The 24,747-nt window shown below is 49.2% G+C and overlaps 8 protein-coding genes across 8 annotated transcripts; 4 read left to right on the top strand and 4 right to left on the bottom strand.

The window, feature by feature from the left end:
• Positions 1-271: 271 nt before the first annotated feature.
• AO090003001530 (putative MFS transporter) lies at positions 272-2,824 on the top strand (the record flags this gene model as incomplete). The annotated part of the gene is made up of 8 exons (XM_023235362.1): positions 272-298; positions 865-1,008; positions 1,059-1,129; positions 1,193-1,484; positions 1,542-1,613; positions 1,672-2,373; positions 2,430-2,534; positions 2,591-2,824. 8 exons carry the CDS (start codon positions 272-274, stop codon positions 2,822-2,824), a joined length of 1,647 nt encoding a protein of 548 aa, XP_023090387.1.
• Positions 2,825-8,328: 5,504 nt separating this feature from the next.
• On the top strand, positions 8,329-9,723 carry AO090003001533 (uncharacterized protein; the record flags this gene model as incomplete). The annotated part of the gene is made up of 3 exons (XM_023235363.1): positions 8,329-8,470; positions 8,665-8,776; positions 8,847-9,723. 3 exons carry the CDS (start codon positions 8,329-8,331, stop codon positions 9,721-9,723), a joined length of 1,131 nt encoding a protein of 376 aa, XP_023090388.1.
• Positions 9,724-11,278: 1,555 nt separating this feature from the next.
• On the top strand, positions 11,279-12,466 carry AO090003001534 (uncharacterized protein; the record flags this gene model as incomplete). Its single annotated transcript, XM_023235364.1, has 1 exon — positions 11,279-12,466. One exon carries the CDS (start codon positions 11,279-11,281, stop codon positions 12,464-12,466), a length of 1,188 nt encoding a protein of 395 aa, XP_023090389.1.
• A 309-nt stretch (positions 12,467-12,775) lies between these two features.
• Positions 12,776-14,161, bottom strand: AO090003001535 (uncharacterized protein; the record flags this gene model as incomplete). Its single annotated transcript, XM_001820520.1, has 1 exon — positions 12,776-14,161. The coding sequence occupies one exon, from the start codon at positions 14,159-14,161 to the stop codon at positions 12,776-12,778; it is 1,386 nt and encodes a 461-aa protein (XP_001820572.1).
• A 4,539-nt stretch (positions 14,162-18,700) lies between these two features.
• Positions 18,701-19,389, bottom strand: AO090003001536 (uncharacterized protein; the record flags this gene model as incomplete). The annotated part of the gene is made up of 3 exons (XM_023235365.1): positions 18,701-18,739; positions 18,850-18,993; positions 19,171-19,389. 3 exons carry the CDS (start codon positions 19,387-19,389, stop codon positions 18,701-18,703), a joined length of 402 nt encoding a protein of 133 aa, XP_023090390.1.
• Positions 19,390-21,347: 1,958 nt separating this feature from the next.
• AO090003001537 (uncharacterized protein) lies at positions 21,348-22,763 on the top strand (the record flags this gene model as incomplete). The annotated part of the gene is made up of 1 exon (XM_001820522.3): positions 21,348-22,763. The coding sequence occupies one exon, from the start codon at positions 21,348-21,350 to the stop codon at positions 22,761-22,763; it is 1,416 nt and encodes a 471-aa protein (XP_001820574.1).
• Positions 22,764-22,911: 148 nt separating this feature from the next.
• On the bottom strand, positions 22,912-23,694 carry AO090003001538 (uncharacterized protein; the record flags this gene model as incomplete). Its single annotated transcript, XM_023235366.1, has 1 exon — positions 22,912-23,694. One exon carries the CDS (start codon positions 23,692-23,694, stop codon positions 22,912-22,914), a length of 783 nt encoding a protein of 260 aa, XP_023090391.1.
• Positions 23,695-24,067: 373 nt separating this feature from the next.
• On the bottom strand, positions 24,068-24,709 carry AO090003001539 (uncharacterized protein; the record flags this gene model as incomplete). The annotated part of the gene is made up of 2 exons (XM_001820523.3): positions 24,068-24,175; positions 24,233-24,709. 2 exons carry the CDS (start codon positions 24,707-24,709, stop codon positions 24,068-24,070), a joined length of 585 nt encoding a protein of 194 aa, XP_001820575.3.
• Positions 24,710-24,747: the final 38 nt, after the last annotated feature.

Consider the following 24,747-nt stretch of genomic DNA (forward strand, 5'->3'; position numbering starts at 1 on the left):
CGTTTCATGCTGTTGCGTTGACCAAGGGGCTGCACTAGGACGCAGCCATCGGATCAGGGGATCTCCGACGAACGAAAGGGTTATTGTCTGGGCGACCGCCGATATGGACGAAGGGTCTAGATAGGGGAGCAGTGAGTATACTGTGCTGGCCATTATGCTCTCCGGTCAAATGGGAATGAGCTACCGTCTTGTGTTTCGAATAGTGCTAAGAAGGACTGGTTGGCCATGTGATCCTTGGTCCAAGTATGGAATTGATAACTGGTGCACAACGATGCCGTTCTCTGAAACCGATATTGCTGTATGCAGAGCCCTTTATCACTCGAGTGCGGCTTTCGTATAAACCGTAGATGCCGAAGTGGTGCGCCAACCACTATCAAGGAGCATAATCCTGCTATTTATCTCCAATCCTGCGAGCTCGGTGTAATGAACAAATGGAAGTTTCGCTCTGGATGATCGACTCGAGACATATCAATGAAGCGATTCCGCTTTAGGCAGGTCGACGCAACGTCGGCTTCTCAGCCTTTTCTGCACGAAAAGTTTATTTAACCTTTGCGCAGGCCCGTTCAAGCCAGAGGCGTTATCAGTCACCGATCCTCATTGGCTTCCCCGCATTTCAATGCTTGCGTTTGTGGCTTCGAGCTCTTATCAACCATATTCTAGTGGCAAGGGCGCGAGATAGGAGACCAGGATAGCCCTGGAGCAGATTGTTTATGAGAGACGGCCGTCCTGGAAGCAATCTGAGATCGAACAGCACAAACCTTCAGCTTCCAGTCTATACCACGTCTCTTCAGCAGCAGATATTGATGGCAGACAGCGACGTGCCCGGCATTTTTCTAACCGATCATGATACTCCCCCAGGAACAGTTCTTCTTATCAAAGGTAAGAAGGCCTTTTCTACTTCGACGGGACACCCCTGACATACATGTAGATGATGGAGGAAACGAGACTCATGGACAACGAAGGATCGTTCTCAGCCCACTTCCATCCAGTGACCCTAACGAGCCATTGGTAAGTCTAGCCTCCCAGAAACGACTGCCGTCCACTGATAGCGGATACAGAATTGGAGCACTGCACGAAAGACATGCAATTTCACGCTCGTATTAGCAGTAACATGTCTTATTTTCACGGCGTCTGTGGTCCTTTCATATACTATATAGGATGTATGAACGACTAATCTGAGTTCGTTGAACAGGCTCTCCATCCAACAGATATTCTGGCAGTTGATGGTGGTCGACTTGAACGTTACTTACGCACAGCTAAACAATGCGATGTCGGTGAACTTCGTTGGACTCGCAATGGGATGTGTATTTTTCATTCCATTCGCGAAGAAGTTTGGCCGGAGACCAGTGTATCTAATCTCAACGGCACTGATGCTGGTCACCTCCTTTTGGGCGGCGGAGATCAAAACCCTCGCAGAGCTATATATCACCAACCTCTTACAGGGACTCGCTGGGGCAACGAACGAGGCTATTGTTCAGATCACCGTGAGTCTTCCGGTTACCTCTACTCAGGAACGGTGGGCTTACAACTCTTATTATTAGATTGCAGACCTCTTCTTCGTGCATCACCGTGGCGGAATGAATGCGTTGTACATGACCATGATGATGATTGGAGTAAGTCTCGACTCTGCGTTCATCACCTCCCACACACATTCAACTAAAATCGTGTCAGAGCTTTCTCACCCCCATGGCTGCCGGGGCTCAGGCAACAAGACAGGGTTGGCGATGGTCCTACCGTACAATGGGTATTTTCAATGCAGTTATCTTTGTCCTTTTCGTCGTCTTTTACGAGGAGTCGAAGTATACCCCTACCATTGAAGGAGTAACGCCCACCGCTAGGCCTACGGATGGCGTGCAGCAAATTCCTGGTGATGAGTCTGGCAACAAGTCACTTGTCAAGGGTGCCACCAGAACTGAGGAGCATAGCATCAGTGGACCTCCATTAGATCACATTTTCCCTATGAAGACATGGGCACAGAGACTGTCCCTGGTAACCTACACACCGGAACCCATCTGGCCATACTTCTATCGCCCCTTCGAGATCCTTTTCACATTTCCTGCCGTCCTCTGCTGTGGTCTGCAGTATGCATGCGGGGTGATATGGCTTACAATTCTTTCAAGTGTGATCGCTCTAGTATTCCCCCTTCCCCCATATGAGTTCACTCCTGAGCAAATTGGTTACATGAGTGTTGGTCCATTTATCGGTAACTTGATCGGCTCGTTTTACGGCGGCTTCCTTGGAGACTGGTCGATTAAGTACTTTTCTCGACGGAATTCCGGATACTACGAGCCCGAGATGCGTCTGTACATTCTACACCTCCCGGCAGTGGCCTTGTGCGGCGGTCTCATTATGTTTGGAGTAACCATTGACAGGGTATGTCTACCAAACCATCGTTCTCTACTACTTAGCGTCGAACTCACGTCTCGCAGGGTATGCACTGGATTTTACCCAGTATCGCTGGAGCCCTCTTTGGCTTCGGGCTCGGCAGTATCAGCGACGCATGTCTGACTCTAGTTATCGATAGCTACATGGAGGTAAGCCGCAGTTTGACTTTTGTCCCTAACTGTCGATTAGTACTAATTGCGAGCAGATCACGGGTGATGCGTTCACGGGCGTGGCCTTCCTAAGAAATGCTTTTAGTATTGGCATACCATTCGCCATCAGTCCTTGGATGGAGCATAGCGGCTTGACGAAGATGTTCGTCGCCTGTGGGTTTATCAGCTTGGGAGTCACCTTGACATTATTGGGCATGGTCATGTACGGAAAGCGCATTCGACGCGCGACGGCGAAACGATATCATCAGATGGCTAGCAAAAGTGGATGACTTGCAGGTCATAGCTTGGTAGACTATATGACCTGTCGATTGATTGCAGCTGATGTTATCTGTGTGTGGCCAGAATGGGGATACATTTTTATTGACAAGAATATAAGCACAAGGATTTGCGTGTTGCCATTGGGATTAGTATGATAAAGGTTGATATCACCGCATAGTAGACCTTGCAGATTGAGTGCCATGATCCTTCTCAAGATTTAGTATACATGTTTATGCCAATGGCACGCAGACGCCGTGCAAAGACCCCTGGAAAATATTAAAGGTTGTATACAACTGCCAGGCTTCACAATGATGAAACATGTCTAGGTCACACCATCGTAGCGTGAAACACGAGCATGCCAGAATCTCCATGATAAACCTTCTTTCTCATTATGGCCTACTTCGGTGTCCTAAGTAACAGCTCTTCGTTCCAAATTTAGAAATGGCCCCACGCAGTACTAACAGTATTCCAAACTCGTCCATCCTATAGTAAAGTTTAGATTGTCCAGCCTGTAACATCCCGCACATAGGAAATGTAGCATGATACACCCTCTGTTCCATGCTCAATGGCTGCCCCGGGAAATACATAGGCCGATACTACAGGGAAGAGCATCATTGTTGCTTGGGAATGCTGCAATCCGCAGGCTCACTAGGCTGCGACGGATCAAAGCGACAGGATCCCTCCGTACACTTTCTAGATTAATACATCCATCTGGCAGCGAATAACTTGGGGAGTCCTCTCACCTTATTCAAACACTTTTTGCTAGTCCACTTCTCCCCAATCTTCTTTTTGCAGGTTGGCTTACGTGTCCTGGTATCGCATATCTTTCACGTATTAGCTGTAGGGTTCATGATGACACAGGTAGCATGGCTTACACCGTATAGCATCCCGGATTGTCCCAGCTTGTTAGCATCAGTGGGCCCGACGTTTTTGTCACCAACGCCGTTGCCATCACTTGGGGGCGAAACTACAATTTCGGGGATAACGCCAGTGTTATGGGGTCCTCCAGGTTGGGCAGACACAGTGGCAACTGCAGCGAGGAGTATCACAGAGATAAGACTGGCTTTCATGTTGGAATAATTGACGCTGGTGGAAATCGAGCTCGTAGGCCGCAAGACAAGAAGACGAGATAACAATGACGAGGTAGATGGAGAGATTGACGACGTACATATCGCTGTAAAGGGGAGATGGACTGTCTTAAATAGCAGAGTTGAGATTATCGTTGGTGTTAATGTGTATACCGAGTAAGGCGATGCAGATTTTGAACGGGGCACTCGAAGGTTTGTACCTTCCTTTGAGGAAGTATCCTGCTGGTTGAACTTCATGTAATTGTGCTACACGAGTCATTTATGTGCCACGAGATATATCACAACAGCAAATCCCAGACTGTGTGCTGGTTAAACAGGAAACCAAAGTTTGACGCCCGGTAAACCGCTGCTTTGTGGCTCTTCAAGCGTCCAAGAGGTAGACTTGTCGGGCGATGGCCCGTGTGTCACCCCCTTATTCAGACTAATATACTCCAGCCTTGCGACCTCTATCCGATTGACTATCCCGGGGCCATTGGCTATATCAGGACTAGGTACAGCATAACCTTGCAAGAGGTTTATTCGTACGGGCCCTATGTTCATCACCTAAGCGTGACTCGCACCTCCTCGCGGTGCTCAGAGCTAGTAGATATAATCAACCTTAGAGAAGGAGATTGTCCTGACGGCAGAAATGGAGGGTTTACAAACCGTAGCCTCTCGGGCGAAAACGTCCAAGAGTCGACGACCATATGAATGCCATTGAACCACACTGTTATGGTTATATCTGTAGTATAAAAGGACTCAGTTGGTGGAACAGTAACATGCTCAGGGCTTGACCACCTGCACTTGGTCTCCTTGGATACTGGGATTAAGCTATTCGCTGAGCAGGGTCAACGATGTCATTCTTTTCCGGAGCATGTCCGCGATGCGTAGCCCAGTCGGCGGTCCTTGTGCCGATTGCGGTATTCCCATCGAGACGATTGCAGTTGTATAGGCTCGGACCTTGTTTCAGGTGTTGTTGTATGACACTACGCGTGGTCAACCACAAGACCTCCTAAACAATGCACAATCACTACAAGTGGATGTTGGCTTTGAGATTCTATGCAGATCGTCATTTGAAGTGCTGGTTCTAGACTCTGGTATTCTAGGGGCTGTTCAACCGACCGTTCGAGACCTCATTCTTCGCAGCGCCAAATCATGAGCCAGAGACTTTACATCGATCTCTTGACATGTTGAAACCAGCTATGGAGAGGGTGTTCATAATATCGGTAACCTATCCGGAAGTTTTAATCAGGTATTGGGTAGATCCAAACCCAGAAACGCATGTAGCCAGAGCTTCCTCGTTTGGCTGTGAGCCCAGGTCGATTCCCAACTCCGCGTCAGAACATGGATAAAGACAATATTGAAATGGTGGCTAGGAGATCATGGGCGATAGGAAATAGCAGTAATATGTGTAGTAACCGCAGTCGGTTCGGGGTTGAGGCTGAGCCTGTATTACGCATCCTTGCATTAGCCTCAGCCTTCTCCCTTTTTTCACCTTCCTATCCCTCCCCCCGCCATATCATACAAGACTTTGCTACCTAGGGTCATCAGTCAACTCCTTCACTATGTCGTCGGCCGACTCCAGCACCTTTCACACCCAAGGCGGGGCGATGTTTAACGGTAACCTCACAACTAATCGCGACATCAACATACGTATGGAACTGAGCCACATCTCCTGAACCGGGCATTGACGACAAGGATATCCGTAGATCACATTACCACAATCCAACCATTAGCACGTACTCTCCACCATTCGCTATTCATTTCATCTGACACGTTCAAGCAGGTTCAAACCGAGCTTGCTCTTCTCGTAGCTCTCAACACCTTCAAGGAGAACTTGGAAAGTACCAATTCAAGCGATACACTACTCTCGGAACTTGACAAAGAACCACAAAACTGCCATTGGGTGCTACTCGATCTAGAAGCCCTCAAAGAACATTTTCAAAATGTTGGGCCGGATACTCAGGTCACCTGGGAGCGCGAGGGATGGAAAATCGACGAAGTGGCAGAGATCCGAGCGAGGCTGTCATCATATGTAGGGATGCTGAACTTGTGGAGCATCAATACGATCAAGTACGAAAGCACTGACCCGAGCCTTGGTGAGATGGGCTTGGATGTTGAACGGCTGTTCCCTAGGTCCTCGCAAGCAGACGTTGAACAGATGTTGAAGATATTCATCGACGAAGTCCGCAGCGGGAAACGGGAGGCATCAGTTGTTTCGAGTGACTCGCTTTCGCTAACTGGGAAGGAAGCCTGGAGGCAACTGCGTAAAAAATTAGAAGGGGTGGGAATTAGCCCAACACGTTTGCCCAGAATCGGACTTTCATTCGGACAACGCTTAAAAGAGCTATCGAGGAAGAGGGCCTTGGCGGAGATTTGCGGTTCGGCATTCATGACATGGATGAGTTAAACGAAGATATAGAGAGACATGATGAACCTCCGGCAACAGCAGCCACAGGAAGCACAGACACTGACGCAGTATCGCAGGATAAGACCACCAATGGAAGACCCAAATCCGTCTTGCCATCGTGGGTAAGAAAGCCCACTCGAATTGCCAACATGCTGTACAAAGTGATTGGCAGCGGAAACGAATTTATCTATTGTGCCGCCGACGGAGACTTGAATGCGTCAAGCAGAGGTTGGATCAGGGGGTGGATGTCAACATGAAAAATGATGCTGGAGAGACAGCACTTTCCCAGGCAGCCGCAAATGGGTTTGCCGATGTGGTTCGGTTTCTGATAAATCATGGCGCGCACATCGACATACAGAACCGGAAGCACGAACCTCCCCTGGCCCAGGCCGCTAAGTACGGACACGAGGAGGTGGTTCGCGTGCTGCTCGAGCAGAGAGTGGACGTGAATCGAATCAATCAGAATGACGACAAAGATATGACCGCGGTGCATACGGCTGCGGAACATGGACAGGATGAAGTCGTCCGGCTCTTACTGGCAAATGGCGCGCATATTGATGTGAAGGATTTCTGGAACATGACACCCCTGCATAAAGCTGCGAAAAGTGACCAGGTGAAGACGATGCAGATATTATTGAACCACGGTGCGAACCTAGGGGATGTCTGGCGTTACGCTGGTTCTGATTCATCACACGTTATCAGTAATTGGCAAAACTTACTCACATAGTACTTGACCTCGAACACAGTGTCATTGATATCTGCCCTAATGAAATGAGGTGCATATTGACCTTTCACTAGGAGTAAGCCTAGAATCCTCTACCGTGGTGTCCGCGCCAGATGATTATAGCAGAATCAATAGTCTAGCCTACGACAGGACTTACGAACAGGGATTTCAACGATGCTACTTTAAACGATACAGTCGCCATAGTCCAGAGGCTACTATGGTAGAAAGGGGTTCATAGGTTCATAGATTGCTGCCGTGTATATCCCTCTTGTCAATAGTGATGTCGGGGATTTGGTCTTATCTATAACAGTGTCGGCGGGGCATCCATTAAGAATAGGTACTTTAAACATGGTATCGTCTTGTTGCTAAGTTACATAATTTAACTCATTGCTAGAACAACCAGATAAGGCGTTTAGGTAACCCTAACCGGGCCCTTGTTGAGTGGGACCTCAGTGCGGTCTTGTTCCGCGAATGCTTCTGTAAGCGACCGGAAGGAAACAGTATATGCATTTGAGTGCTCTGTGGATCCCTGATGTAACCTCAGCCACACTTTGTTTCATGAACATTTTAGGTTGACGAGATCCACCTGGGATCTACGTTTGCTGTGAACGTCAAGAATACCGAGTCTGGACAAGCCAGCCATGGGCTGCCAAAGAGGGTAACCTTCACGCGAATAATCTACTCATCTAACATGCAAGGAGCTAGCTGAAGGTGGCTGTACACTTCTATTAGTCTTCATGATTCCAAGGAGACTAGCCCATTCTCGGCTGAGAGGCAATGTAAGATACACAACCATCACGGCGACGGGTTTGGGCCAGCAGACGATGACATGGCAGAAGGATAATTTCCCTGCAGCTTCCCGCCGCTCAGCTTACCTTATTCGTTAGGAAAAGTCACGATTTAGAGACTAGAGAAAGGGATAACGAATCTCACTCAAGGTTGAGGTACGTATTCAAATGTCGTTTTCAGCTATCGCTACCTAAGCATTGCCATAGGTATGTAAATTGCTTAATAGATATAGATGCGATGATGAACTTAGGAGCGTCCAAGCATCTAGATTCAGGACCTCAAACTACAGCTAGTTCCCACGCGCACAATATTGGTTAGCTTCGTTGCTTGGCGTGTTGCGTGCCCAATGTTGAGAATGGGCTAGAATTAGAATCGTCACACTAGGCTCATAGCCTCATTTCTTTACCTCTAGCAATAGAGACATATAAAGCTAGACCTGCTCAGGTGTGGTTTGATCAATCTTCCACACGCATGATCGACTGTCAAGAGAATACCTCATTCAATTTTCCCAAATCAAGTTTCACCATGAGAGAATCACTCCAAGCTTTCATCTTTTCGATGCTCCTCCTTGGATGCAACATTGCTCCCGCACACGCGAGAATACCAGCGTCCGCTTTCAGAAGTGGACGGTTGCGCTCTTACAATGATACGCCGATATACAACCCAGGTATACATCATAGCCCAAGTACGGATGTGTTGGGAAACCTTGAGAATCATGGCTCAAGTGTTCAAGACGCGCCCAAAGCACCGACTTTGTCCTCTGGTAGGTTTAAAAGCTCTCCGCAACAGTACTATGATGCTCCTGCTTTGGAATATTTCACCAAAGAATGTATGGCTTTACCAAAGCTAACCTTGCCGCAGATGCTGCCAAGCCTGGATGTCCTTCTCTCACGGGGAACATCACCGTCAATGCCTACCAATTGTATCCGGAACATGCCGACTTCGATGAGAATGACTGTCTAGTCTATCTAAGGTACGCGTTTCTCTAAGAGGCAATTTTCAGCACTTGGCATGAACTGACCTTGTCTTGTTCACACCTAAAGCGCCCTCTACAATAGCACTGTCGCTGTTTACGATCCTTACAAGAAGAAAATGGTGAATACTATACAGCTTCCGGGACTCTCTGGTGACCCGACACTCCACATGAGTGGCGTTGTGGTGGATCCTCAAGGTCTACTCTCGGTCATCGTGGATGCCGGCGCTGCCTTTGACACTCAAGGCCAAGATATTTCAGGCGACAACTTCCTGGTTAAGGTTGATCCAAGCCGTGGTCAGGTCCTTTGGAGAAAGAACCTTACTGAAGTAACGAATGGCGTGTACGGTGGCTACCAAGATGCTGCTCACGACACTCGCGGCAACACCTTTGTCGTGGGCACTTTCCCGGCGAGCATCGTGAAGGTTGGTCCCAATGGCTCAACTGCCATTCCTTGGTACTTGCAGCCTCAGCCCAACCAAACAGTTCCTGGCCTCTCGGGACTTGCTGTCAAAGGTGACATACTGCTTGGTACGGATGGCTCCGATGGACAGCTGTACCGTTTCAACATGACAGACGAAATGGGACACAAAATTCATGTTCCGCTGAGGGGCAGGAATGCGACTAGGATCGGTAATAGCTTGGATGGAATCCTTCTGCCAAAGCAATTCAATGGCACCGTATTGTTGGTCTCTGACACTACGGATGGAACCATTGTGCTCCGTTCAGCTGATGGACTGTGGACAAGTGCAGAGATGGTGGGAACAGTTCCCAACCTGTATGCATCTCAGAACGGATTTTCAGTGGACAACGTGGAGATTGGCGGCAGCTTGTACTCGGTCACTGAGTTCTTCCTTGATGAAAAAGTTCCGGGGACTCTGGCAGGAAACCGAACGCAGTTTCCCTTGGTTGATATCACACAGCAGGTGCTAAGATTGCTAAAGTAGTCCAAGGGCATGGGCTTATAGACCTCACGCCGATTCCTTTAGGCACAACCTTCTGTGTTGAACTAGGTGTCAGGAACGTTTATTCTGGCTTTGTGTTTCCCATCGTTTGTCCCGATACAGTGGTACTATCTGTTGCAGTGGAAAGATAGATCATTAGACAAAAATAAAGATTACAAGGGTTAGAGTCGCAATATCAATTATTTTTGCTCCCACTCTTTGTATCAAAACTCTCGCCGGAATTAAATCATACGAATGGAATCGGCTAACGACGACAACTAGTATGTTCAACTTGTAGTTGAGTGGATTCAACTATAATCGTAGAACACCTTTCCATGAAGACAAATCTATGGGTTAGTTTGAACATGCGATGTAATCCGCGTGCAAACGATCCTGTACTGGCATCTACTCATCTATGACACATATGTGGATATCTAAATATCTGCAGGATAGAGATAGAAAATTGCAGCAAGGAGAAAGTTTTCTTCAGGTCTAAACTTGTAGAGAAACTGGTACCAAATCCGCGGTCCAGAAGAGGCGGTGCAACCACGGCATTTGACCACACCATGTAGTATAAATTTAGTTTCTAGTGGAGTATGATGACTGCCTTGTTCAGAGCATACGTGAGGAGTACAGAGTTGGTGTAGAGAAAGAATCCTGGATGTGGTATCATTGGTGAAAAGCCTAAAGCTACCTAACTGTGACTTGTATCACTGCTGGGTTAATCGCAAGAATCGCGCCATTAACGGCCTCCAGACCAGTCCCGGCTCCACAGACGGGGGTTTTTAGGTAGGTAACGTGGAAGGATTCGACGGGAGAAGAAGAATTGTTCTAGATGTTCGAAGGATTTCTTGGCTATCTGTTTTTTGGGTCCGTGTATTTTGCCACCTAGCCCGGCTCACGATTGATAATCAGATTATTGTATGCAAATATGATCCACATATTCTGACATATGCAGGGCTTGAGGTTAGACAGTTCTAGTATGTGGGTACCTGAATCGAGAGCCTGCAGCAGAATTAATTCCTAATAATCGTAAACTGATGGCTGAGCACTTGTAATGGCCTCAGTGGCGAGCTGATCATTGCATCTCATACCCCAAAGCCACCGCATTTCAGCACGTTGTCAAGGTACAGCACGAGCTACAATGGAATTGATGTATACCATAAGAAAGGGGTGCTGACTCCGGAGAGAAGGCTAAGGCACTCGCAGGAGCATGTTGCTGTACAACGAATCCAAAGCAAATACAATGGATGCGTGACGAAGTCAATATACTTGTCTGTCGTCAACGTTCCCCTGTCTGCCTCTATCAGATGATAATAGTTTCAAGTTATGCCAAGGAATATAACATGGTATCATTCCAGGTACATCAAGCGGGCCTCTGTGTCCTGTAATAATGGAGCCCAGTCATCACTGTATAAGCGGTAAAGGTAGCTGACATACTTCATATCCCTTCTATATAATACTCCTCCTGGCCAGGCCACCGTGGTCGTTGTCCCTCACCATCCGCTGTATACTTGTTACCTCAATATATGCTGCACATCCTATAGTACTGCCCAATATGAAGAGCCCATTTGTCGGATGGATGCTATCCATTATCTTGCTGACCCCTTTTGCTGCGACAAACGGTCTTCCCTCTAACAGCAGCATCATCGTTGATACGGCGCCCAATTCTGTGCGTCCATATGTCCTTCCGAAATATAAGGGAGATGCAATAAAGCTTACCTCGTCCCAAACGATCCGCTTCTCCATCACTGCCAACTCGTCCGACGGTGCCTTTTCGTTGCTGCAACATAACGGCAAAGCTTCAGGCTGGTTATCAGCTCGGCCACACACTCATGGAGTGACACACGAGCATCTCTACTGCACCCGTGGGCGTTGTCAGCTCTGGGGACAGAAGAATGCCACCAATTCCAGCCACGAGGCGCGTGTCGCTACACCTGGTGATTACGGCAATATCCCCCCAGGTTCCATCCACACATTCCAGCTGGTCGATCCTGACTCACAACTTACGCATGTCTTCCATCCTGGCGGTTTCGAGAAACTCTTCAAGGTCTTCAGCCAAGGAGACCACGATACCCATGGCATCAGCGCACCCTATGTTCCCATTCCAGATGATCCTTCCCCCTTCGGGCCGATGACGCCCCGGGAATACAACATCCTCGTCTCGTTGGACCTGTACGCAGCACCAGAGGAGGAATATATTCCGAGGCGCGACTTTGTGAATGGCACAGCTGGTGAAGGCAAGCAGTCTTGGCACGGTGGGCCGAACACCCCTCCCGACGATTCGATGACTCCATACTTCGTTGCCAAAGATTACGGCCCGAAATATCTCAACACTGACATCGGTTACAAGGTTATCCAGCCGCTCGCAACCCCCACACAAACAGAAGGGAATTTTACCATGGGAACCATTATCATGTCAAGTAAGCTGACGAACGAGTCCATCTCGACGGCGACATTGCCGCATCACTTTGCTCTCCAAATGGAGGAGGGCCAGCTTGCTTTCCAGGTACAGGGCTATGAGTTGGTGCATTTGTTGCATGGTGATGTGGCGTTTGTCCCCGCCGGGGTGTCCTTTTCATACTATGCCACTGTGCCCTATACCAAGTTTATGTATATGAATGCAGGAAGTAAGGGGTTGGATTACCAGTTATTGAGGAGGAGCGTGTCCTGGGACTTTCCCGCATATCCCATATCTCCCGGGTTTAAGGCTAACATTACTGGAAGCAAGTTTACCCAGCTGTGATTACTGTTACCGGACATGGACTGCAGGCCTGTGTCCTCCTCCTGTGTGTGTCTGTGAATATCATAGCCCCCGATGTGAACTGGTCCAATTGAACCAAGTTGTGCGAGGCATAGCTACCAGCTCATGTTGTTTATGTAGCTACAATTAGGATGTTACATATACAACCCCATAGAAGATCAATGAATACCTCGCAGGGGCTTCACATCGGAGTCAATGTTCTGTACTTCCTTTCCTAATCATGGTATTACTTATACTCGTATATGCTGCAGTTCCATGCAGCCAGTACCCTACTAGGTCTTTACGAACATGTCATGACACAGATACGACTGGCAAAATCTCGCCTGTCAAGGTTCCAGAGCACCATCCCTCCAGCGGTAAGATCCAAGTCTCCGGTGTGAGGCCTGGCGCTTGGGTGACTATCCCAAACGGCCCGATACCCTTGTCCACTTGCATGGGTGTTCCATTGCACACCTCCTGGTCGAACTCGGCTGGAAAAACCGTCAGCTGCCCGCACGATGTTCGCCGTGTGTAGACCCCGGAAAGAACGATCAACGCAATTGCTGCGGTGATGAAGATCAGCGTGTATGCCCGGTACCACCATGTACGAAGACATGGGATAACAGTTGTTGTGTCCCGGCCGCACCGGATGAGATAAGTGACAAATAGGATGATCGATACGAGAATGAACACAATATACATCACGATAAGCAGCCAAAGGACGGACGAGGACGCGGGCTGGGTCAATATCATCAGCGCCCCGTTGTAAGGGATCATATAGCACACACAGATGGCCAGGATGGCAGTCATTAGGCCAAGATAGCAGCAACGGACGGCCACGGCGACAGCCTGAGCGGGGAGATGGAATCCCTTGGGACGCGCATAAACATCGGGCGACGGATCACGCATTGCCATCGAGCTTCTGGGTAACAGTGATGTGTTTGAGGGCGGTGCATTTTTGGTGTCAGGGCTGGTGCGCACGGCGGCATAGGAAGCGCCATCCGAAGAAGGGATGTGCATGATATGCTGCGCCAAGATCCTGCTGCTCTCGTACGTTTCATGCTCGTTGTAGGTATAATTTTCGGTCAACCAGGGAGCAGCGAACAGCCGAAGCAGACCAAGGACAGCAAGGGGGTAAAAAATAGTACTCATAGAGATGGTTGCGTTGAACGGTTGATTGCCAATATTGGCTAACGCCATGACACCACGAACCAAAACGACGAGGGCTTGAATACCCTGCAGGGTGATGATGACAGTCTTAATGGAATCTATTGACCAGACCTCCGTGCGGTGATGATGTGGGATCCGCGTGCAGAAGGTTCGGCTTTGCCTCATCATGTCTTCGGAACCATCGAAGCCGTGTGACGTCCAAAACAGCGCATTCGTGGCTGCCATGTCCGCTGCATCCCAGTGATGTCGGTACCTCACGCGGCGATCCACGATAGCGAGGTATCTCCATAGGATAGTGGTGGGGTTGTATAGGCAAAGCGTGTCGAGCCACGTCGGGGGACTCGGGCATCGTCGTACGACGGTCGGAACACCCGAAAGAACGTGGGCAATCAATGGAGACAGACAGAGCGTCAGGATAGAGAGCCAGTCTTCTAGCCTCAGGGTGTTGGATTTGTCGGCATAATTAAAAGCCTGCCGGAATAGCGGCTCGATTTGTACATCCGGAGTGACATTTAGATTCTGAGCCATGACAAAGGCTAGCTGTCGGACGATAGGACGGGGTTAAGATGTGAGCATCTCTCCTCGAGTAAACATGAGAAGGGTCAGTTGAGTGGTAACAAGGCGCGCAGTTGTGAGTTGTCGAGCTTTCGCACCTCTGTTGGAACAGTTGGGAGTGCAAAGTAACGCATGCCTGCACGACATGGAAACAGCATTCGGAAACTCCTTGATTCAGCCTCAGGATCGGCAGTCCAGGCGCTTTTTCCGTATGACATCAAGCGTATATCTGTCTTGTTTATTGGCGCGTCGATCACATCCTAACAAGACGATCAGATCCACTCCTTTGGGGGCGGAAAGACTGCTTGGACAAATGAAGAGCAGACCACATCCTCCACATTGTACAGCCCCCAAGGATCTTCGCACAAGCCAGGATGGGCCTCGGAGTGTATGTTATGTTGTCCAAGCCTACAGTCGCAAGAAGAAAGAATGTCAGTGGAGGGCAAACCACCTGACCTCCCTCACCGCCTTCCCACTAAAGGCACGGATTTAAGATACCCGTGTGGACCTTACTGCCTTAAGGTGGCTATTCGACTGCATCGATTTTATTAAACCGGCAGAAAAATGGGTGGTAAATTGAGACAAGTTCATCATTCCGCCTACAATGTGTACATCCCTTGGGTACGGCCTTCGCTCCCTGAGATCAGAATATATTCTCCGTAGGGAATAAAATGTATACATGGCAATATTATTTTTAGTATTCATCCCTAACATATTCTAAATTTAATATAATTCGTGAGAGGCGAGTATTTGAAACATGCTTGGGAGTAATCTCAGCAATGGTACATCGTATATATATACTGTGGCTTACAACACTTTTGAAGGGCGAGGATCCATATTGTACAAGACTGTCAGGGTGATAGTTGCTTGCCGTATGCTAGGCCTTAGATGCACATAAATCTAGGATATTTTGTATTGTTTCTTACACAGTCTTGGTGATACTCTTGGCTCACTGTGGTGGTGTTGGACCGTAATCACAGCTTCATTAAAATATGAATCCACGATACCTTAGGCTTCAACAACGCTCCTGAACAGCCGCTACCGTTAACAAGAGAAGGTGTATACTATGGGACAAGATCTTCTATCTGACACCTATGCGTCCTAGATGCAAAATAGATTTATTTTCGCTATTCAAGAAAGAACCCTTCTAGTTTCCTGAGCAGAGTCACAGATATCATCAGTGGGTCCCTCCGCCATCGTAGCAACCAGTTAAGTTAGGATAAGCCCTAGGATAACGGGAAAAAGACGGTCGGATTCCGGCGTAATTGCGGACCTGGTCCCAACAGCGACCATGGATGCGCATCTCAGTACTTTGTACGGGATATTTGGCATCGCAATACCCACCCGGTTCTATGCATTCGGGTTTGGTACATGTTCTCGAAGCTAATGTAAAAAGTGTTGAGCCTGTGTCGACGGAAGGAAGATGGAGTGGGCTGGGGCTATTTTAGGCCACGTGGTTTGGTAGCCAACGTTGCGTTCCAGCTTTTCCGTCTCCTCCACTCTTCCACTTTGACTCTTGGGTTACCCAAGGATTTGTCTGGACTCTACGGAGTATCGCTAGTGAATATTTTGGTTAGGCGACTGGCAGGTTTTCGCTGTTCCCACACTGAGACCCTGATTGTCTCAGTTGAGTTTCACCTTGGGCCTAGGTGTTGATCCATCGTGCTGAAGATCTTTTAGTGAAAAGCAATTCTTCTAGAAGAACGAAGCTCATGTTCGGCTTGTGACAGAGAATACAACAATGTGGTGTCAGAACAAAGAATAATTCGCCGACCATTTCAGACTTTTCTTTCCAGATATAAGGGGATGGTGGCCGAATAGAGTTGTGGGGCGTCGCTCCGGTTGGTGGCCGTTCGTAAAGCTATATTCTAACCCTAGCCTGTGCCATGGTTCACAATGCGCCTATTTTACGTCTATGATTTTGAATTGCTCTCAGCAGATGCAAGGGAGACCAGCGCAGACAGCGGCTGCCAACATGGAGTCTCGAGGATTCAATCGGATATCCTGTTCCTGGACATCAACCGCCACAAGTAGTGTTGAAACAATTACATCCACAACGGCATTCAAGAAAGCCCCGGACGAGTTTTAACTGCCAGGGTTAAGGTCACCAGCAGGCTCTTGCTAAAGCTTATTCGCAATGTGTTATGAGACGGGCGCCAACAAACTTTGAAGCCCCTGAGACCCGTAAATATTCCTCGGCTCCACGCGTAGTCTAGTCGCAGCCCGCGTTACATTGGCCAAGAAATCGCATCCCGGTAACTTGAGACCCCTTATTCTCCGCAAAGCAAGCAAAGCTCGATGGACATATGCTCTACGCCTTGTGTTCATCGGTGCACTTTGAAGGTCTTGCGAACGTAGCCGTTTCATGACACTCAACTACCCGAAGGGAGGCATTTGTCAATTCCTGGGCACGAGAGGACTTACTGGATGCTGATAGATCTTTTCTTAAGTATGGCCTAATACACGCTAGTATAGCGATCTTGCTTTGCCGTCCCAGGTATTCTTTCCCGGCCGAAATACGATACCGGCATGAGGTAGAAAACCATGGAGGAGAAGTTAGCGGCATGGCAAATGGAAAATAAAGTTTGTGGCGAGATCCTGCCACGCACAACTGATGCTCATATCATCTAGAGATTAGAACCGTTAGTGGGACCTTTAGCTTTATTAAGGTAAGAGATCGCCGCCCACGGCGGTTCCTATAGGCCATAGAAGGCTCTGTTCAACCAGCACCATTTCTAGGAGGAAAAGATATACGAACACACCCACCCACCAACGATCTTGTCACACCCTGTAACAGTAGTCAGTTACTTAAGGTATTGGCTAATGGTCCAGTTACCTCTGTGAGTTCAATACTTGGATCAGTGGGCCACGTTATGTAATAGGAGCGAACACCGTTAACAAGCAAGGAACCTTTCATCTTGTTCAATTTAAGCAAATAGTCAATGCCCCCTGCTCAATGCAAATCCCTTTTTGACCGATGCATGCCTCGCAGAAGGCACGAAATGAGGCGCTGTGACGGTGCCTCAGTATCTCATGGCTATTGACCTAGCTGTATCAGTCCCGACGGTTGTTGGGAGTCTACTCTCTGCTCTTGCGTCGGCTTTTGTTCTCGTTATCTTCGCCATTTCACCTAAAAACCATTTACGCCATTGGCTAATTCTGAATCTGACTATCGCGGGTACAGTATACGATGTATCACAATGCTCCGACTCATGATTGGGCTAACACACGAGTGCACTGTCAAATAGATTTCCTCAATGCCACGAACAATACCGTCTCCGGATTCTTAGTTGTCAGTCGGCGCCATGACCTCAACCCTGGACCTGGCTGCCAGCTGAACGGTTGGATTGGCCAATTCTCCGTCCAAGTACGTTTCACTCGTGTCCTCCATAACGGCCCTCCTTTCTCATTACGTATTACATAGGCCATTGATTTTTCGATTCTGGCCATAGCTTTGGTCGCATTGTGGATTGTCCAACGGCCAACCATAGTATCGACCTTAAGTTGGAGGGCCAAGGTGATATTGTGCATTTCAATATGGATTACCCCCTTAATCACGAGTGAGTGCTCATTCTTTGCTCTATTTGACATATTTACTCCTTCAGTTCCGCTGTTTCATGTTGCTTACGGATAGCAGGTACTACGGCATTGTGCTTGGGTATTGTGGGCCCCGTAAGCGGCAATTGGTGTTGGATCGAGTCGCAATATCTAGGCTTACGGTATGCCCTTGGACATGGATGGCGAATAGCTATTGTGCTCATTACAGCCTTGACGTATATTGTGGTCTTCATCGTTGTCAAGCGTCGCTACGAGCATCTGAGCCTGTTCCCGAACGGCGATACATCATCTGGCCGTGATAAATCCCGGTCCACGGAAGGAGATCCCGTAGAGCTATCGTCCATAAGGCTGGACACGACAATTACTGTCCAGAGCAGCGACGTGTTTCATAATCCAGCCAGCACAGGTGGGGTAAGCGATTCTCCGTCAAGGGATCAGCTCTCATCGCAGGTCCCTCTCTCCGCAGGTAAGCCGAAGGAATTGCTTTCATAATGTAATCCTAATGAGGGGCTCTAGTGAAAAGCCTCCCGAGTAAATACGATACGACCTCCACCGAGCGCCGCCTGAGGTGTGCTGACACCCCAGGAAGGCGAGGCGACTCGACGGAACAACGAGATAAGAAAATCCGATATGCCGAAGTTCGCCGGGTTATGTTACTGAATGGCTATCCGGCGTTCTATGTACTTCTGTGGATCCCTGGGCTGCTCAATCGGTTGCTCGAGTCCCTTGGTCATAAGGTGAGGTGGCTGCAGATCCTGCAGGCGTCTACGCAATTTATCGGCCTTGCGAATGCCTTTACGTATTCATATAATGAAGGCTTCCGCCGGCAGATTCGCTCGTTAATTGCCAGACAGAGACGATCGTACCATGAGCAGTTGTGATACCAATGATAACAGGAGGAAGACCGGATTGACGCAGTACATTAATGACACTTCTTGCATAAAGAATATGTAATCATACCTCATGACGAGATGCATGCCGGATTTGCTCGGCCTTCCCAATGTAAGAGATTATCAACGTGCATGAACCTTAATAGCGACGTCTTCCTTGTTTGAATGTGGCGTTTGATCCTTCCATGTGTAGCTCCACACTGATATGCATACCGGGGTTGCATCCATCAGACGCCTCAAGCTCATGTTCGCTGGGTCTTCACCATTTGCCAGGTATTTGCGCATAACGTCAGTAGCTATGACGCCCTCCCCGCCTCCACATTTCCAAGTATAAATTTGGCCTAACACAGCTCGGGTCTGTATGATTCGTATATGGTTAGCCAGGTAAATGCGTACGAGAAGGAATTGTCCACCACGCAATAGTCAGGATCGGCAGTGTGATAATGTATATGCCGATTTGATTGTAGTTCACGATTGGTGGGTACTCAAGCATCAGGATGCCGGGCTGCATACGTAGAGGGGGGATGGACACACCTCATGCTGTTTCCCAACGAAGGCAGAGGCTCGGATTCCTGCAACCGACCTGCCAGTGCTGTCGAGAAAACCCGCTTTAAAGTTTCCTGGGACGGAACCGTTCGCGCAGGCAGCGACGGGGTTGTCAGTTACGGCAACTGCATGGTTCACTTGTTGCGTCGGACTTGATGCCGAACGGAACGCATTTCCGCAATCGAGTGGTGTTGATGCCTCAGGCATGATTCAGACAGCGAGATGGATCCACAGACCCTAAAATCTCCAAATGATCGACATCCACACACACAAAAACAGACACAAAATCCACAATTGAATTCTGTTAACTGTCCTTGCTCGCTTATTTAGGAACGCGGGATCTGACCCTGTTCAAAAAAAACGCCTCTTTTGGGTAAGCCGGAGCCACGATGTGCAGCATGCGTCCTCTTGACCTGTCACGACTCTCTTGGCACAAAAGGCGTCTTTTACTAATGAGACCTGGAGGGATTGACAGTTGAACATGCAGAAGGCCATGTTGCACGTCACGTACATTTTGGTCATGGTGATGCCACTGACGAAGCATCTAAGATCATATCCCCGTTTGTTGTTTACCCAGTCCTTGAAGCATCCTCATATTGGACGTGCGAGGTTAGCTTGGGGTCGCTTAATTGGATTTACTGGTTTTATTTTTAGATGCTGACTCGCTCACCCGTCGCACCTGGCTTAGCAAGGCTGGGGTCCATCAGCCGTTAAGGCATAAAAAGCGTTAGACGGGGCACTGTTGTCTGTGCTTACGTTATCAATACCACTCGTGCAGGGGAACGAGGGGAATAATTAGGGAGGTATTATCATGGGATATGAATCCTAGGCATCCAGATCATGCCATAACAGCGAGAACCTGCAGGACATTCCCTGTCGGTGGTGCTGGGCAACGGTGCTTCTCCTAAGCGATATTTTGCGAATCCTTGGATAGTGTCAAATTTCGCGTCGGAATAAACTTTTGCCTCAGCCCGTTGCCTCGGCTGCCTCGTCTGTCATCTCGTGCCTGTCAACGCCAGACTTCCGGGGGTTAATGAGAGGCAAATTCCATGTGGCTTAACTGTCATGACTCGGTGTCCTATAGTGCTTTAAGTTTATATGCGCAGCCTCATTATTCAGCCGACCTGCCTCATATCTGCTCGGTTTTAACACTCAGAGGGTAGATCGGCATACACCGACCCGAAGATAGATTTTTGTAGACATACGCTAAGTCAACACGATCAATTAACTTCCGCTCAGGGCGGATCTGGAGCGGTCCGAGTCACCCCTAGAGGTTCATGGGCGAGAAGACAGCAAACGAACGAAATTAATACTAATCGGCTAGTGAGGGGTCCTACCGTTCTAATTGGCACGGTTCGAACCCTCGCAAAGCCTTCTAGATGCCAAGCCGATTCCTTATCAGCGAATGGATTACTAGTAGCATGTCGATCCCCACGCTTCGACGCTGCTTGCGGTCGATTGAAAGTTCAGACAGGTAGGCCCCCCGGGTGCACGGTGATCATGATGAATCTGGCGGTAAGAAGGAAACTCCTGTTTCTACCTGGATAGAGTTAATTGTGTCCAAACGTCCGATGGGAAATGCAATTTGTGTTGAGCTACTCCGTACCCAGTTTTATTAAGCTGCACCGGAACCCCAACGGCCAGAGCGGTAATGGGGGCAGACGGGTTTTAGTCCATGACTAGCTGGTTGCATTGCATACGCATGAGTCGGTCTCCCATGCCATTCGCTCAGGTTAGATTCGATGGAGAGACCCCGGTTCGACTGCCTGCGTGGCCTCTTTGTTTCCCTATAGTTGCCCCTGCCAGGCCGCGAAATGGCTCGCTCTTCGACCTCAGCCATGCCACTGGCACTTGCCACTTGCGCAGCTAATACAATCGCTGGCTAGTCGACCCACAAATTTCAATCTGCTAACGGCATCTTACAAGTATCAAAGCATGAGGGGTAGTTTTGCTGACCAGCATGTTGGACGTCTCCCGTAAGATCCCGTTCGCAGTACGGGTCTTATTTAATGCGTTGTCATTCTCATGCTTTTTTCATTTTTTTTTCTTTGCCTGGTGGACTCATGCATGTACATATGTCTCTTACTTTGTATATATCTGGGTTTGTACACGCCCACGGCCCTCAATTGAAACACCACACATAGGCTACATCATCTTGGAACGCCATGTCTCCCACACATTCTAGCAAGCCGAGTATTGCGACATCAGTCGATACCTATCTCAGCAGTGACACCACGGGAGATTGGAAACGGTATTCCGCCAATGTGGACCTTGAGGCCCAGCAGCCCCCAAGGAAGTGTTTTGCTTCATTGCGGTATCTGCTTCTCACCATCTACCGTCGCTTGTTCACCCTCATATACTGCGCCAATGCGGTCGCATTCGTGATCATCATGGTGCAGCGCCAAGACAAGCTCCTCGCCTTTGTCAACGCAGCAGCCGTCAACTTACTCATATGCGGTCTGGCGCGACATTACCTGGTGGTGAATGCCATCTTTGTGAGCATCTGCCGCATCCCACAGTCGACTCCTCTCTGGCTGCGCAAGATAGCAGCCAAGGCGTATCATTACGGTGGCGTACACAGTGGATGTGGTGTAGCATCCTTCCTGTGGTATGTGGGCCTCGTGGCTTTGATATCGCGGGAATATTGGATGTTTCCAGGCTCGGGGACCGTTTCCCTGCCGGTGGTGATCCTCGCCTATGTGTTACTCGCAGATCTGATGGCAATCATTGTGGTTGCGCACCCCACATTCCGGACAAAGCTCCATGACTATTTTGAGCTCACGCACCGATTCGGTGCATGGCTGGCGGTCGCACTTTTCCTGACACTTCTGGTGGTGTTTTCCGATCAGGCGCGCCATGCAGAAGGCGTGAGTCTTGGACGATACTTGATCAAGCTCCCTGCGTTCTGGATTGTCCTCGTCATCGTCGCCACTATTGTCCATCCCTGGCTGATGCTTCGTCGAGTGAAAGTCTGGCCCGAATATCTATCTCCGCACGCGGCTCGACTCCACCTGGATCATACATCCACGGCATTTGGTAAAGTAATCGCGCTCTCGAAGCATCCATTGCGAACGTGGCATAGCTTTGCAACCTTCCCCGACCCCGATGGCAAAAGCTTTTCGTGCATCGTATCGAAGGCAGGTGACTGGACCACTCGATGCATTGATCAGCAACCGACCTATCTATGGAAACGTGGAACACTGATGTACGGATTTATCCATGTGATGCGCGTCTTCCGCAGAGTGGTCATTATCGCCACAGGGTCCGGAATAGGGCCATGTCTCTCCTGGCTGAGCGAGAAGAATCGCCCGCCGCTGCGAGTCCTCTGGCAGACACGAAACCCGGGCCGGACATATGGCTCAGCTGTCCTCAACCTCGTGCGTCAGCTGGACCCGAACCCACTCATCATCGATACCAATAGCAGCGGGCGAGTGGACATGGTCCCAATGGCGCGAGAACTTGTCCGGGAATTCGATGCGGAGGCTGTCTGCGTCATTAGCAACGCGGTGCTCACGAAAAAAGTCGTGTTTCAACTCGAGGCCAGTGGGGTGCCTGCTTTTGGGCCCATCTTTGACTCTTGATACTTAGGCTGGCCGTGGAAGAGTCGAGCCATGTAATCCCTATTGTGTATTTACTTCGAGCGTGCAAAATAAAGCTTCATTTATACCTGATACTAAATTAACACAGGCCCCCAAAACAGAAATACTCCCGGAAGTTCTCTATCTTTAATCAGAATGTGATGGACAAGTCGTCGCTCGAAGAATCAATAAATTTAGGCCAGGTATTAGTGAACACCAGAGCGAGGATGGACTTCTCAGCCTCGTCAAAAACGGAAATACCAAAGTTCGAAGGAACCACGACCGAGTCTGGAACACGGGACTTGATCTGCATGATGCTCTGGCTCACGTAAGGATTTTCATCCAGACATAGAGCACGAGTGTCTTCTTCCATGTGTGTTGCGGCGCCTCTGGACACACGCCGACCGGAGCATTGCACTGCTTCGCCAAACATGGTCGTTAAACCGGAGTAGATCCGCGATTCGACATTGATAGGGAACTCTGCCGTTTTCAAATTGACGCAGGCGCTATAGATCTCGACCGCAATTTTGAAGAAGTAAAGCCGGTGATATTGAGGATCGCGGTGCCAATCGTATTCGGGATTTTTGGCATTGATCCTGGCCCAGGTGGCCTTCCAGTCTCGCACATAATTCAGGAAGATGATGTTCTCGCCGCTGAATTCCTTCACTGCAGCAAACCGCAGTAGGGCATGCGAGTCTTCCGATAGACACTTCTCCAATGCCTTTATCGTGTACAGTTCGTTCGTGCGGCTGGATCCAGCATGCGATCTCGACGTTCCCGAGTCCGACTCGCTATCTCCACCCTTCTTCTCGTTCCAGGCTCGAATTTCTCCGAGGATGCGATCTCGCTGCTTTCTGGAGACAATAAGCTCATAACATGGAAAAAAGATTGTAACGCCCTCCATTGCGATAATACCAGGAGCAAACCTGCGCATTTTGTCAGTTCGGGCGCACCGCACCTATCACTGGATCTTCCTTACCAGAGAGCCGGCACCCAGTACCGATTAATGGTTATCCAAGGCTCGGCGGTCGAATTCAGTGCGATAAACCACAAGGGCGAACCCGGTAAACTGCGAAGAGGTCAGCATCGATGACCGGCAATAGTGACCGGACGAGTGGTCAATCACTCACGCGGCGATGACACAGATTGTAATTTGTAGTCTCCAGTAGTGGATCTCACGGATCTTGCGAATCTTCCATAGAATGCATGGCGCAAATATCCAAGACCAGAACAGTTGCCATAGAATGGAGGGAATCCTAGATAATTGGTCAGAAGAAGTCAACCACGCTGCAATCGGGCAGTGAATCTTACCATTCAGGGCCTCGCCGACACTCCGCCAGGCTGCCATGTTCGGAGAAGCTGCCAAAACCATGGAACTTCCGAGAGGCGAGGTAAATAGAGAGCGACAGACACAGCTACATGAGAGATGGTTAATCAGGCTTGACGATCACGGGCGCACGCGCATAGCTTACTTGGACTGCCATTCCCACGGCAATGGCCACTTCCGTTCGGTGGACCAAGTTCATTTGCTTCCACTGACGCAAGTATTCATTGGGGCCTTTTGAACCGGTACTATAACTGGCTCTCTGCGGGTGGTGTGCGGTATGGAGCATCTTCTCTTGAATGCCGGAGACGCTTAGGAGCTGCATGCTGTTGGCTTGGAATAGAGCGATTCCCAATGGCAGATAGATGCTCATGATCCAGTATTCCACACCGCAGGGGTATGCACCGGCCATGGTGTATGCCAACATGCAAAGAATCCAGTAGATATGAAGACATGATACCGCGCTCAGGGCGAGAGGTAGGTTCCGAATGCGAATGCATTGCTCATGGCGATGAAGCACGAGGAAGACGGAGCCGACGAGGAGGGCGACCATCCATACGATGGCCACTGAGGCATAGAATTTGCCTAGATTATCGAAGATTCCGTCGGGGTAGGTGGAAGCCATACTTGATGGTCACTGGTCACGAAGATCGAAACACGCCA

Source organism: Aspergillus oryzae, chromosome 2 (genome assembly GCF_000184455.2).
Source record: "Aspergillus oryzae RIB40 DNA, chromosome 2".
NCBI classification, from domain to species: Eukaryota; Fungi; Ascomycota; class Eurotiomycetes; order Eurotiales; family Aspergillaceae; genus Aspergillus; species Aspergillus oryzae.